Below are 14477 nucleotides of genomic sequence, written 5' to 3'. Positions count from 1 at the left end.
GTGCAAGCATCATGATATGGGGATGTTTCTCATACTACGGTGTTGGGCCTATTTATCGCATACCAGGGATCATGGATCAGTTTGAATACATCAGAATACTTGAAGAGGTCATGCTGCCTTATGCTGAAGAGGAAATGCCCTTGAAATGGGTGTTCCAACAAGACAACGACCCAAACACACCAGTAAACGTGCAACATCTTGGTTCCAGACCAACAAGATTGACATTATGGAGTGGCCAGCCCAATCCCCGGATCTTAATCCAATAGAAAACTTGTGGGGTGACATTAAAAATGCAGTTTCTGAGGCAAAACCAAGAAATAGAGAAGAACTGTGGAATGTAGTCCAATCATCCTGGGCTGGAATACCTCTTCACAGGTGCCAGAAGTTGGTTGACTCCATGCAACACAGATGTACAGCAGTTCTCAGAAACAGTGCTTATACAACTAAATATTCATTAAGTGATTCAAAGGAAAGCAAAATCTTCAAACATTTTTCAGTTTATATAGTGAATGTTTGAGTTTGTAAAGAAGAATACAAACACTGCTATTTTTTTGAACAGTCTAATATTCACTTTTCTTCAATTTTTTTAGAGGAACAACACAAATGTGATATATTTTTCTTCATGTTTTGATTTGGAATAGAATGTGTAGTGTTCCCAATGCATTTGTGTGTATGGAAATAAAAGCTATTAGAAGGATTTTGAGCTTTATTCACTTTTTTCAACACACTGCTATTATTTTGAACACAACTGTATATAGTCTGCATTTTGATGCTATGAAATTTACATCCTGAGGAGCGCTTTTCTAATATATTTGTAGTGTATTTTACAAAACAACAGTTAAAGGGGATGTTCCGCCTTAAGGACTTGTCCCCCTGCTCCATGTTAAGAATTGGCACATTTGGGGAGCAGGGGTGGAGCGGGTACCAGATTTTGACAAGTACACTCCAAGTGCCTAGGTGAATGGAAGCAGAAGTTCTTCTCTCCTCCACAGTCTTTTGGGACATGTGACAGGGCCCAGAAGACTGCAGGACCATACACAATGCGCAGCACTGCTCGCACAGCCTATCACAACCCGGTGCCCACGCTTAAGATTTAAGATGCTGGCGCTAGAGACAGAGGATGGCCAGTGAACCCAGATGCAGTGAGCAAACCGTGGGATCAAGGGACAGGTGAGTGGCTGTTTTTTAAAAGTCAACAGCTGCAATTTTTGTAGTTGCTGACTTTTATATTTTCACAAAAGACTTGAGCTCCACTTTAAGCAGACTACCCATACCTGCATTAATGCCATACAAAAAGCGTGCAAGCAGAATCATCTCAAAAGACCTGGCAGTGGAACTGAGACCAAACAGGAGGGCTCCAGCAATAGGAATCAGGTCACTGCATAGCAGACATTTCTTTCTGTAATGAAGAAACAATGGTAATTATCAGAAACTGCTTTCATTCTGGTAATGATAGCAAATAGGTTGTAATGCACTTACTTGCCAAATCTGGAAGCTAAATATCCTGATGCCAGAGATCCAAGTAGCCCGCCAATACAGTAACATGTTACAATGAAGGACCATAATAACCTAAGACCACTCTCAGCTATTGGAAGCTCGTATCGATATATCCATGTGTCATTGATGAATGTCTTGACAAACTGGAAGAAAAGTTTTAGGTGATCATTACCTATTGTCTAGGACAGCAATGGGCAAACTACAGCCCGCGGGCCGTATACGGCCCGGCGGACCTTTTAATCCGGCCCGCGGAGCTAGGCTCCCGCTAGGCTCCTCTCACAGTCCGCCCTGAAGACCGGTGTAGCATGAAAATCTGTCTCCTATGCGGATCTGTCCCCCTCGACGTATCTGCGCATGTGCCGGAGATCGCCGATCGGCTGCTAATGCCTGAAACTGGCACATGCGCAGATACGTCGAGGGGGACAGATCCTCATAGGAGACAGATTTTCATGCTACACCGGAACGGCGCGGGAACACGGCGAGAGGAACGCGCGGAGCAAAGGTAAGTGAATTGACACAGGGGGGACTTGGGGACTTAATATGGGGGATGAATTAATATGGGGGATGAATTACTATATGGGGGATGAATTACTATATGGAGGATGAATTACTATGGGGGATGAATTACTATGGGGGGTGAATTACTATATGGGGGATGAATTACTATGGGGGATGAATTACTATGGGGGATGAATTACTATATGGGGGATGAATTACTATGGGGGATGAATTACTATATGGGGGATGAATTACTATATGGAGGATGAATTACTATGGGGGATGAATTACTATATGGGGGATGAATTACTATATGGGGGATGAATTACTATGGGGGATGAATTACTATATGGGGGATGAATTACTATGGGGGATGAATTACTATGGGGGATGAATTACTATATGGGGGATGAATTAGTATGGGGGATGATTTACTATATGGGGGATGAATTACTATATGGAGGATGAATTACTATGGGGGATGAATTACTATATGGGGGATGAATTACTATGGGGGATGAATTACTATATGGGGGATGAATTACTATGGGGGATGAATTACTATATGGGGGATGAATTACTATGGGGGATGAATTACTATATGGGGGATGAATTACTATATGGGGGATGAATTACTATGGGGGATGAATTACTATATGGGGGATGAATTACTATATGGGGGATGAATTACTATATGGGGGATGAATTACTATATGGGGGATGAATTACTATGGGGGATGAATTACTATATGGGGGATGAATTACTATGGGGGATGAATTACTATATGGGGGATGAATTACTATATGGGGGATGAATTACTATGGGGGATGAATTACTATATGGGGAATGAATTACTGTGGGGGATGAATTACTATATGGGGGATGAATTACTATGGGGGATGAATTACTATGGGGGATGAATTACTATATGGGGGATGAATTACTATAGGGGGGATTAATTACTATAGGGGGGATGAATTACTATGGGGGATGAATTACTATATGGGGGATGAATTACTATGGGGGATGAATTACTATATGGGGGATGAATTACTATGGGGGATGAATTACTATATGGGGGATGAATTACTATAGGGGGGATGAATTACTATAGGGGGGATGAATTACTATGGGGGATGAATTACTATCTGGGGGATGAATTACTATGGGGGATGAATTACTATATGGGGGATGAATTACTATATGGGGGATTAATTACTATGCTTACTATGGGGGAATATTACTATACTTACTATGGATGACACATACACATCATTCATCTACTCTTGGTCCGGCCCCTGGGTCCAATATATGAACCCATTGCGGCCCTCAAGTCAAAAAGTTTGCCCACCCCTGGTCTAGGATCTGAAATTATTGTATGGAGCCACTGTATGTCTACCTATAAGAATAAATAATTCTTTAATTTTTTCAGACTACTTCCTTCCATAGTGTAAGTCCTCATTTACACCAGGGCACGGCATATATCTGGTACATTTTCAGCATTTTTAAAGAGTTTTCAGGTGTTTTTCAGGAGTATTAGAGATGTTTTACAAGTGTTTTTGAATATGTATCAAGAGTTTGTTTCCTGGGCTTGGCAACAGGAGGAGAGTAGTTCTAGAGGAGCTCTTCAGGCATTAAGACACACATGAAAACACCAAAAAATGTGTGCATTGTGGGTTTAAAAGAGCTCCCTTTGTATTATATAGGGCCAAATCTGGCTGAATATGCTCAAAGAAAAGCTCACATAATTTTTTGAGCATAGGGCATAAAACCACTGAGTGAACATCGAGTTAGAAAGAATGGGATTCTCTATGTAACTAGTTACTTTGCACCGGTCACTCCCCCCTCCCCTATGACAATGGGTGGGGGTTCTTCTCCCCGCACCTGTTGTTGAAATTAAAAACCAGTGCGACTGTGTTGGTGGAATCGGTGAATGAACTACAAGTCCCTAGCTGCCACTGTTGCAGATGACTTGTTTTTCTCAATGAAGAGCACTGGTGAGCGCTATCGTAGTTCATTTACACTTCCTACAGCTTCCAAAGAGAAAGCCCATACAGAGGTATGAGCAGAAAGCTGTAGGCAGTGTCTGCAGGAGCATGACACTGCACCTGTGATCTGCTGATCACAGGTGCCATGCTCTGCAGGCTTCTGAGAAAACAAATTGTAAATGCATATTTTTTTATCTGAAAAACATGTGCATGTATTATTTTTTTTTTTAAAGATGAACTTAGCCTTTGAAAAACTGTCTGGTTCACAGTTCTCTAAACTTTTGAAGAACATTAACTACTGTATATCTAGCTCTTTTGTAAAATTAATATTAAGCCTTTTAGAGCAAATTAGAGCAGTTCTTGAATTCTGAATACACCAAAAGGAATTTCAGATGTGTTTGTGATGTGTTTAGTATCTGAATCTACAATGATGCCTACAGCCGTGTTTCTCAACCTTTTTACAACCACGGCACCCTTTAAAATTATGCACAATCTTGAGGCACCCCCTTCCAAAATGTAAAAAATGAAACTAATAGTTTGCACACTGCTACTGACTAGTGTTCCAGCCTTCCTTTTTCCTCATTTTCTCCCCCCACCCATCTAACGTGACCCCAGTGCTGACAGACAGGGGTGGGGGGCTAATAAGGATGCCTTGCAGGTGCCCCATGTTCTCCTTATCATCATTGATGTGATACTGGTGGCTGGCCTGCACAGTGCCAAGCATTGACATGTTGCCCAGTGAAAACTTGTATCTTTTTGTAACAACAAATCGGACCTGATCCTCCTTACTGGCTTGTATACACTTTTTGCGCAATTTGGGGCATTTGTTAAGCATTTTGCCAAGGCACCCTTGAAGAACCCAGAAGGCACCCCAGGGTGCCACCCTATATTTAAAAATATAGTCTGTAGAAGGGACAATTGAAAGGTGATTGGTTACCCAAATGTGTTTCCTATAGAAACAAAATCTAACTAATCAGATGCATTTAATTTGTGTAATGTGATCGACAGTGTTTAGCACCCCACTAGGTATCCAGGGGGAGCTAATTGCTAATTGTTAGTTAGACAGGCTGAGCAGCAGCCTGGGAATGAGTGAGAAAGTCAAATTTGGGTCAGGGCTGAGAGGCTCTGCAGCTCAGTTCCCTGACAGCTCCCCCTGCTCTAGAATCTTGGAGAAGATTCTAGAAGCAGTGAGCGGGGGTAAGAAGGCGCTGTCTCGCACACTTAGAGGACTCTGGCCAATTCTCAAGCAGGAGGCTTGGCATGGGGCATGGGCAGTCTTTAAGTGTGGCTGAGCCTGCTCAGTAGCAGGAGAGTTTGGGTTGAAGATGCAAGAGAGAAAGAGATACAGGAGCCTGGGAGGGGGCCCAGTGGGAAAGGGCCTATCTACAGGCAGAGTTTCTGGATAGGAGGATCACTCAGCCTCACCTTTCCCAGAGGGAGAACCACCTGTGGAGCCAGGGAAGGAACCAGCCAGGCAGAAGGCCTTAAGGCAGCCACCTACCCAAACCAGCTCACAGGAAAGGGACTGACTGAGTAATCCTACACCCCCTGAGCCAGTTAAGGGGAAAGAGCATTCTGGTGGAAAACCTGACTAGCTTCTTACCCTGGACTGTTTAACCTAAAGTGGCAGACACTGGATCCCCTTGCCAGGGATTTCATCCAGATAGCTGGATGAGAAGAGGATTCATCTGGGGTCTGGGGTGGTACATCAGCAGAGACTGAAGAGCTCTTCAAAAAGGTACCTTTTGCTATATAAAGGCTTGTACATAGCTGCCAGGAGGTTGTCCTCGATTTACAGTTCCCTTGGGCATCCCATACACCTCTTACCCCATCCAAGTTCAATACCCCTAATAAAATGTAAACACTAAAAAAAATCCAAAACAGACATACCCATGAAAGAAGAAAGTAAATACTTACCATTCCTGTGGCTCCATTCACAAGAAATCCTCCTCTGAAATCTATATGGGAACTGACACTTCCAGGAGTGTCAATCTACTTGACCCTCCTCAGTGTTTAGCCCCTCTTCCCATCGAGGGCTGCAAATTGAGGGTGCTGCTGTATAAGGGAATGCAAGATGCTAATATCTAGTTAAAGAATACTTCTAATGTAATAATTTATTGATGATTAGTCTGTGAAACAGTCGACACAATTGTCAGATCGTTTTATGCTTGCCAGAGTGGCACTGAATGAAAACATAGACAATTATCAGTTTAGTGCTCACCTGAGAGGGAGAGTTTACCACAGATATATGAAATCCATATTGAAAAGTTCCTCCAATTCCCAACACACATATGAGCTTAAGAAGCCCACGATACTGGAGCTGAGAGACAAAATATTTAATACTGTATTACTGAACTGCCTACAACACGCATGCTGTGATAGATCAGCTGAACAGTTTGTATTGTAGTAAATCTAAAATTAAAATGATTTGAAGGGGAGCTCCAGCTAATACTTAATAAGCCGTTACAGTAACAGTTTTTTTCTTTTTGAGATAAAGGTTTTACATAAATTAATTAAAGGTAACCATTGTAAGCACTTCGGTCAGTGTCAAATTGGCTTTTCCCAATCAACTGCCAATTTGGTGGACAGCCAAAAATCCAGAAATACCAGGTGACTTTGAATCTTTATGCTTTAAAGTGGTTGTAAAGTGGTTGTCTGTGCAGCACCCCAACCCCCCCCCCCCCCCCCGCAGCACCCCTTAATACTCACCTAAGCACCCTCTCGATCCAGCGATGTGCACTGGAGTCTCGGCTATACTCCTTCTTTTCATTGGCTGAGAGCCAATGGCTCCCGCTGCTGTCAATCACATGCAGGGATGTGGAAACGCTAGGGAATTACTCGTTTGCCCCAGGTCTTCAGGAATGGCCCTCTTCTCTCATTCTCTGACCTACAGGGTGCAATCGGTCTCTCTCCCACATCGTGGTTCTACAATTTCCAACTCTGTCATGCTGACCACTCTCAGGGCTCCTTGACTGACTGGCTCCGTCTCCCACACCAGTCTTTCACTATGTTCAATCAGTACAGGACACAAATGGGTTTATCTTTTTTATGATTTTATGAAATTTTACTCTAATCTAGAAGGGCACCCTTGTAAAGCTAAAGAGCAGTGGAAGCAGGATGTGGGTCCCTTAGAAGAAGATCTATGGGATAATGCTTTAGACCCAGTCTTTCTGTGTTCTGTGTTCCCTCAATAGTTCTCAAAGTTTCTCTCAACTATATATTATTTAATATCTACAGTGGGGATCGAAAGTTTGGGCACCCCAGCTAAAAATTTGTATTAATGTGCATAAAGAAGCCAAGGAAAGATGGAAAAATCTCCAAAAGGCATCAAATTACAGATTAGACATTCTTTTAATATGTCAACAAAAGTTAGATTTTATTTCCATCATTTACACTTTCAAAATAACAGAAAACAAAAAAATGGCGGCTGCAAAAGTTTGGGCACCCTGCAGAGTTAATATCTTGTCCTGCCCCCTTTGGCAAGTATTACAGCTTGTAAACGCTTTTTGTAGCCAGCCAAGAGTCTTTCAATTCTTGTTTGAGGTATCTTTGCCCATTCTTCCTTACAAAAGTCTTCCAGTTCTTTGAGATTTCTGGGCTGTCTGTCACGCACTGCTCCTTTAAGGTCTATCCATAGATTTTCAATTATGTTGAGGTCAGGAGATTGTGAAGGCCATGGCAAAACCTTCAGTTTACGCCTCTTGATGTAATCCCCCGTGGATTTCGAGGTGTGTTTAGGATCATTATCCATTTGTAGAAGCCATCCTCTCTTTAACTTCAGCTTTTTTACAGATGGCATCAAGTTACCATCCAAAATTTGCTGAAATTTTATTGAATCCATTTTTCCTTCTACTCATGAGATGTTCTCTGTGCCACTGGCTGCAACACAACCCCAAAGCATGATTGATCCAACCCTATGCTTAACAGTTAGACAGAGGTTCTTTTCATTAAATTCTGTGCCCCTTCTTCTCCAAACGTACCTCTGCTCATTCAGGCCAGAAAGTTCAATTTTAACCTCATCGGTCCACAGAACTTGTTTCCAAAATGCATCAGGCTTGTCTATATGTTCATTTGCAAAGTTCAAACGATGATTTTTGTGGTGAGGTCGTAGAAGAGGTTTTCTTCTGATGACTCTTCCATGAAGACCATATTTGTACAAGTATCTCTTTATAGTGGAATAGTGTACCACAACTCCAGTGTCTGCCAGATCTTTCTGGAGGGATCGTGCAGTCAAACGTGGGTTTTGAATTGTTTTTCTCACAATCCTGCGAGCTGTTCTGTCTGATATTTTTCTTGGTCTTCCAGATCTTGCTTTAACTTCCACTGTTCCTGATGACTTCCATTTCTTAATTACATTCCGAACAGAGGATATTGACATCTGAAAACGCTTTGCTATCTTCTTATAGCCTTCTCCAGCTTTGTGAGCATCAACTATTTTCAGTTTCAGTTTTCTAGACAACTGCTTAGAAGAACCCATGGTGCTGATTGTTGGGGCAAGGTCAGATGAGTCTGGGCATTTAAAACCTTTGAGATTGACATCACCTGGTCTTCCCAGACGATGATTGAGAACAATCCATGACACTGGCAGGTCTCAGCTTTGCAAAAGGGGCAGTGCATGCTATAAATTCTGCAGGGTGCCCAAACTTTTGCAGACGCCATTTTTTTGTTTTCTGTTATTTTGAAAGTGTAAATGATGGAAATAAAATCTAACTTTTGTTGACATATTATAAGAATGTCTAATCTGTAATTTGATGCCTTTTGGAGATTTTTCCATCTTTCCTTGGCTTCTTTATGCACATTAATACAAATTTTTAGCTGGGGTGCCCAAACTTTCGATCCCCACTGTATATCCATTATTCTATAGCTATATCATTATCCATATGGGTATTCTGCAATCTCCCCTATTTACTAGACGTGCTATCACATCCACCTTTTATAGCTCCATCGCTATTGGTCAGACATTATTACTACTATTAATGCTGTTTTTTAAATTACTGTTACAGCTGAACCTACTCATTGTATTCTGGGTATTCTCGATGACCTCCCACTCACTGAGTTTCAGAAGGCAGCCATTAATGGAGCACTGTTTCAAACCCACCGCCTCCTTTCTGTAACTGTGGAAATTGGACAGGGCTCCCTCCCACAAAGAGTGGGTTATCCACATGGTTGACACCCTTAGACTAGAAAAGGTTATCCTCTATCATAGGGGATGCCCAGGAAAATTCAACAAACTCTGGGAGGACTGGGTGGCAGTCCTAGGCCTTGCACCTCTATCTCTGTATCTCTTGCTGGCTTAGTTTTTAATGGTGGGTGTATTTTGGGGGTAAATGTTGCTCTCTTGATTTGTTATATTCCATGTATCTTTTGAGTACTTTGGAACATGATTACTGCTATGGGTACAGATTGTATGTGCTTTTTTTATTGGTTGTATCTCAATAAATGTTATTTCTGATTTTTTTAAAAATGTTACTAGTCTTTGGTGTGGTGGCTGCATTTGTTTTCTTTTTTTCATGTGTTTTTCCTTTTATTTTTCACCTGGTAATCCTGCAAATAACACACTTTCTGTCCTGGGTGGCTACCTCAATCCTTCACTGTATCTATGGAGGCAGCCATGGTTCTCACTTTAGGCTTCTTCATCGTTATGCCATTCAGGGACATTTTACAGAAGACATTATGATTAAACCTTTTTCCCCCAGTGCCCAGTACTGGGACTGCTACATCACTTCCTGTTAGCAAAGTGGATTCAGTTTTTCTGACAGCAGAAGATCTTGGGACCTGTAGTCCTTTAGACAATACATCCTGCATTCCTGAGTGCTAATTGAACTACAACTACCAAAGAGCTGGTGAACGAAAAGGATGCTGGCTCTCTCTCTCTTGCGGGATTGCGGGATTCAGAGCTGAACGCAGGGGAACTGCTGTTCTCCTCCAGAGACAGAGTGCTGGCCTACTGCTGCAGGACTCCGCACATCAGTTCAGAACAGCAGTGAACCCAATGACCACTTTGGGATTGCATCAGCTTCTCTGCATCAGGACTGCCACTGTCCAGTCTTCACACAAACATCTCTGCATGCTGAGCTGACAGGCCATCAGACGGTAACTCTGCACATTCCTGCAAACAGCCAAGAGCCTGGGCAAGAACTCTTGTTCCTAGGAGGTTGTGCTATCCATAGGAACCTCTTTCTGTGGTCACTCTAGAGACACTAAATGCAGACACTTTTACACCTCATTTACCAGGAGACCTTTGCTTTGTGCAGTGCCATGGCTTATCTGTTTAACTTCATTGAGTTACCAGTATTCACTAATTCTTATGGACCTCTTCATTCTAGCAGAACACAGTGGATACCACCATAACAAGAACATTAAACCTTGAAGGACTCAATTTGCAATCTCTAGTTAAAGGAACCTTTTCTCTTCTAAGGCCATTGTTATTCAACTTAGTGTACCTATATCTATTTATGCCAGAAGATACATTTACATAATTCCCTGCATGCCCCGTTGTGGCACTAATGGCACAGAGGGAGCTGATAAGTCAACAAGCCTTTTCTTCTCCCTCTTGCTGCTGGTGTTGCAATTAAATAGTTTAAACTTACTACTTATGACTGTATAACCTGTTAAATGCTGCTAATTGATTATTCCTATTTTACCAGTGTCCTGCTTTTATGCATTAATTTGTGTTGTATATCCTAAACCCATTATTCCTATTGCCTACTCTTTTGAAGAAGTTTAATGTAGAGGTGTTACTAAATAATTGTGTCTCTTTCATTATTATTGTATACTGTTGAAATATGTTTGAACCCAGAGTGTCAGAGGTGTTGGGAGGTTTGCAAGGGCAGGGCAACCAACAGGGACAAGAATTATCAAGCGGCCACTGAAAAAGTAGCGCTACATTTGGGGGTTCGTCCAGGATGTCTCCCACAGTTAGCTCTAGCAAGCGAAGTCATGAGCCAAAGGGTAAAAAAATGATGGACAGACTGAAAGGCAGCCATCTGGAACTGTGTACAGTGGTTGAGATACCAGAAATTAATGGACTGAGAGGAAAATCCATCAGCTGGTAAAGAATCTGATGCCAGATCAGGGGTCCTATCTGATTGACATGAGGACAGAATTTGCTATAGACTACACTAGTGTATTACTAGAGTGGAAGGAAGTTATACCTGTTTGTTTCCAGAAGGACAGCATATGTTTGGCAGAAGGAGACTGCAAGAGCAAAAAGTTCACTGTCAGTGGATGCTGACCCAACCTCATTTGGGTTTCTCCTGCCTCGTTCTACACAGACATGAGCAAACTAATTGAGAAATTAGTATAGAATAGTTCTGCTTCTGTCGGTCAAGGATATCGGAAGTTTTGCTTTTTCTTGAGGCAGATTCCGACCCCCACATGAGAGGAAGTGTTTTAAACCTGAAAGGATCAGGCAACTCAGGCTGTGGAAGAATGAAATGTCCCAGAAGTAGTCAGGAGACAGAGACTAAGTAAAGGTCTTTGAGGGCCCACAGCTGATGTGATTTTCAGTCTGAGGTTGGGGAAGCAGGATTGTGTAGCAATGGACTATAATGATGCTTTATATGCTGTGTTCGGCTGAGTGGAGAAACTTCCAGACCTACTGTATTAGTTTGAGCACACTCATCAGCATATAGTAGGGGTGAAAGACTTTCTGAAAACATTACTTGAGTGGATAAAAGTCTACATCATGTTATTCTAAAGAAAGGGATCAATCCCCGAAATGCTGCTAAACTTTGACTAGAGCAGAATCTACAAGGTGCCCTGATTTTGCTGAAACTATTACTCAAGGGATCGCAAGCAACTCACACTTTCTCTGAATTAGTGAGAGAGGTGAAAGAGGAGGAAGCTTTATTAGAGGAGAAATATCAAGAAGCGTGAGAACTGACAATATCTGCTTCCAAGAAAGAAAAAGTGTTTACTGGGGTGGTACAGGTAGACAAGTGTAGCACCCTCCTAGTCAGGTGCTAGGATGTGTATAGTTAGGTTAAGCATAGCTGTGTTTATCTGCCAACGAGACAGGCTGTCAGGTAAATTCTGTGTGGTATTCTGCTTAACAGGATGCTGTGATTGATTAGTTAGGTCTGATCATGCTGCTCCGGTGCTGTTTGAGTTTGTCTGCGTTCTGCCCACCTTCAGGAAGCTATGAGGGCCTTCCAGAAAATGGGTAGGGGCTAGGCAAATGAACAGCATGAATATGGATACAGCCCTGTGTAAGCTACCTCCCCTAGTGCTTGATAGTGAGCATGGGTCTGAAAAAAAGGAAACACTGGTTAGTGTTCTGAAGAGCTTGTTCAAGTGTTGCTACTGCAAAGAACTTTGCTCAGCTATGTTACCTTTGGGCTGTCGTAGTCTGTTGTAACTGGCTTACACCTGAGTAGCTCAGCCTTGTAAATACTACTATTGTGAAAAGGGATTTTGCTCAATCCTAAACTACTTGCTGCTGTATGTTACAAGGAAGTCTGCTACCTACTGTCAGCCAAGACCTCAACTAAGAGATCAGCTAGATGTTCTGATTTTGCAGTATCGTGCTACAATTTCCCATCCCTATTCCCAGTTCTATAATAAACTCCAAAAAACAAAAAAAATCCCCTAGACTGGTCATTGAAGACATCGAGCGGAAGTGTGTGTGTGTATTTGGCTGAAGAAAAACACTGTGTCTGGCTGTGAGGCGAGAAAAGGGGAGCCCATGAAAATCATACATGCGGCTCCTTGGGGAGTAGCGCTACATAAGTATTTCACGGATGACGATAGTGCCTGGGAGACAGAAACAGATGAACAATCAAGCTTTTCAATCACCAAAACTGTCAGAGAGACAGCCCCAGCTGACCTGTTGACTCAAGCTGCTCAATTCAGAATCAGATACAGCAAGACTTGCTGTGGGTAATGGAAACACAAGTGAAAATGTAGGCAGCCAAACCAGATCAGAGGAGAGCCCATGCATCAGCCTATGAAGAGCAGAAGTGCTTCCAGTGTGGAAAACGTGGACATTTTAGGGCTCAGTGCCCCAGGAAAAAGACTGAGCCAGCCCTAATGCAGTGCCCCAGGAAAAAGACTGAGCCAGCCCTAATGATTGAAGTGCTAAAGGCAATACAGAAGCTTCTCCTCCCTAAGAAAGTGGGGAAAATTCAGCGGGCCTCAGTGAAGGAGATAACTGACAGCCCCGAGAAAAGCCAGCACTCCAGAAGACAGAAGAGTCTGAAATGCAAGCAGGGAAGACAGAGACATTTGATACATTAGCAGTTGTATGTTCCAGACCATCAGGGACGAGACAAAACTCTCTATTAATTGTAACCAACACTGACCAAGTGAGAAGGTTGCTTATTCTGCTAGCTGAGAATGAAGACCTCACACTCAAGGGAATACACCCTCAGTTGCATCATGCTTTTTGACAGGTGGTTTGGGAGTAGAGAGCCAATGGAAGGAGTGGGAAGATTGTGGAGGGTAGGAGCCTGCACAGCCTGGCAAAATAGTCTGTATGAAGGCCACAGTCAAATTGTTTTGGGATCAGCTGGGACCCTTTGTCGTCTTGGAGAATGATTCACAACAAGTAGAGATGGGAGTGGAGCTGGTCCCTGAAATAGTGCCTCTATGATGTTAAAGCCCTGAATGTTGATTGGACAAGTGAGTTCTTCTACTCCGGCAACACCTACTGATTTGGTGAAGGGGGAGTCTAGAGAAAATTCGGAAGGGGAGTCTTCTTCCTTGCACACCCCACTATCTCCTAAGTGGGAGAAAACAATCAAGGGTCAGTTGTTAAGATGGGAAAAGATGTTTTCCAAGGATTACTTGGGATGTACTAAAAGTGCTCTGCTTAGGATTCAACTGCAGGAAGACAGGCCATTTAGGGAGAGAGCAAGATGAATACCTTTGAGTGACCTAGAAGACCTCAGAGAACAACTTGATGAGATGAAGAACTCAAGAGTTATTCAGGAATCCAGGAGCCCTTGCGCTTCTCCTATAGTAGCAGTGAGGAAGAAAAGTGCAGTCACAAAATTGTGGTCCTTCCTAGGGTTCTGCTCCTAATATTGGAGATTCGTGGTGAATTTTACAAAGATTGCCCACCCACTCAATGAGTTACTACAGAGCGATGAAGGGAAAGGTGATGATGAGAATTACAAGGCGGTTCAAGTGAGGCGTGGAGCTCGAAAGTCACAAGAAACCATTCAGGAGAAGTGGACTTCCCAATGTGGGAGAGCCTTCCATCACCTCAAGAAAAGTCTCACGGAAGCCCCAGTGCTGGCTTACGCAGATCCTACCAAACCATTTGAGCTGCATGTGGATGCCAGTTGAGAGGGGCTGGGTGGGGTCCTATACCAAGAGCAAGAAGGGAGGTTAAGTCCCATAGCATAAGTAAGCTGAAGTCTTACTGCGATGACAACTACCCGGTGCATAAGTTGGAGTTCTTGGCCCTGAAGTGTTCCGTTGTCAACAGTTGAGGGATTATCTGTATGGGGCCTTCTTTGAAGTCAAGAAAGACAATAATCCCCTAACTT

At 42.8% G+C, this 14477-nt stretch overlaps 1 protein-coding gene across 1 annotated transcript in view; it reads right to left on the bottom strand.

Annotated features, from left to right (window-relative positions):
* The window catches only part of LOC149445914 (solute carrier family 2, facilitated glucose transporter member 11-like), a 79350-nt gene that overhangs the window by 50650 nt on the left and 14223 nt on the right, over nt 1-14477 (bottom strand). The window contains exons 4-6 of the mRNA XM_089653169.1: nt 6206-6304; nt 1480-1640; nt 1275-1399 (exon numbers count right to left, since the gene is read on the bottom strand). Coding sequence (XP_089509295.1) covers nt 1275-1399; nt 1480-1640; nt 6206-6304 — 385 coding nt within the window. The remainder of the gene's footprint in view (nt 1-1274; nt 1400-1479; nt 1641-6205; nt 6305-14477) is intronic.

This window comes from Staurois parvus, unplaced genomic scaffold (genome assembly GCF_062004578.1).
Source record: "Staurois parvus isolate SC_StPar_1 unplaced genomic scaffold, SC_StPar_1.0 ptg000704l, whole genome shotgun sequence".
Classification (NCBI taxonomy): Eukaryota; Metazoa; Chordata; class Amphibia; order Anura; family Ranidae; genus Staurois; species Staurois parvus.
The sequence above is the reverse complement of the archived record's forward strand: the minus strand, read 5'-3'. Positions and strand labels throughout refer to the sequence as shown.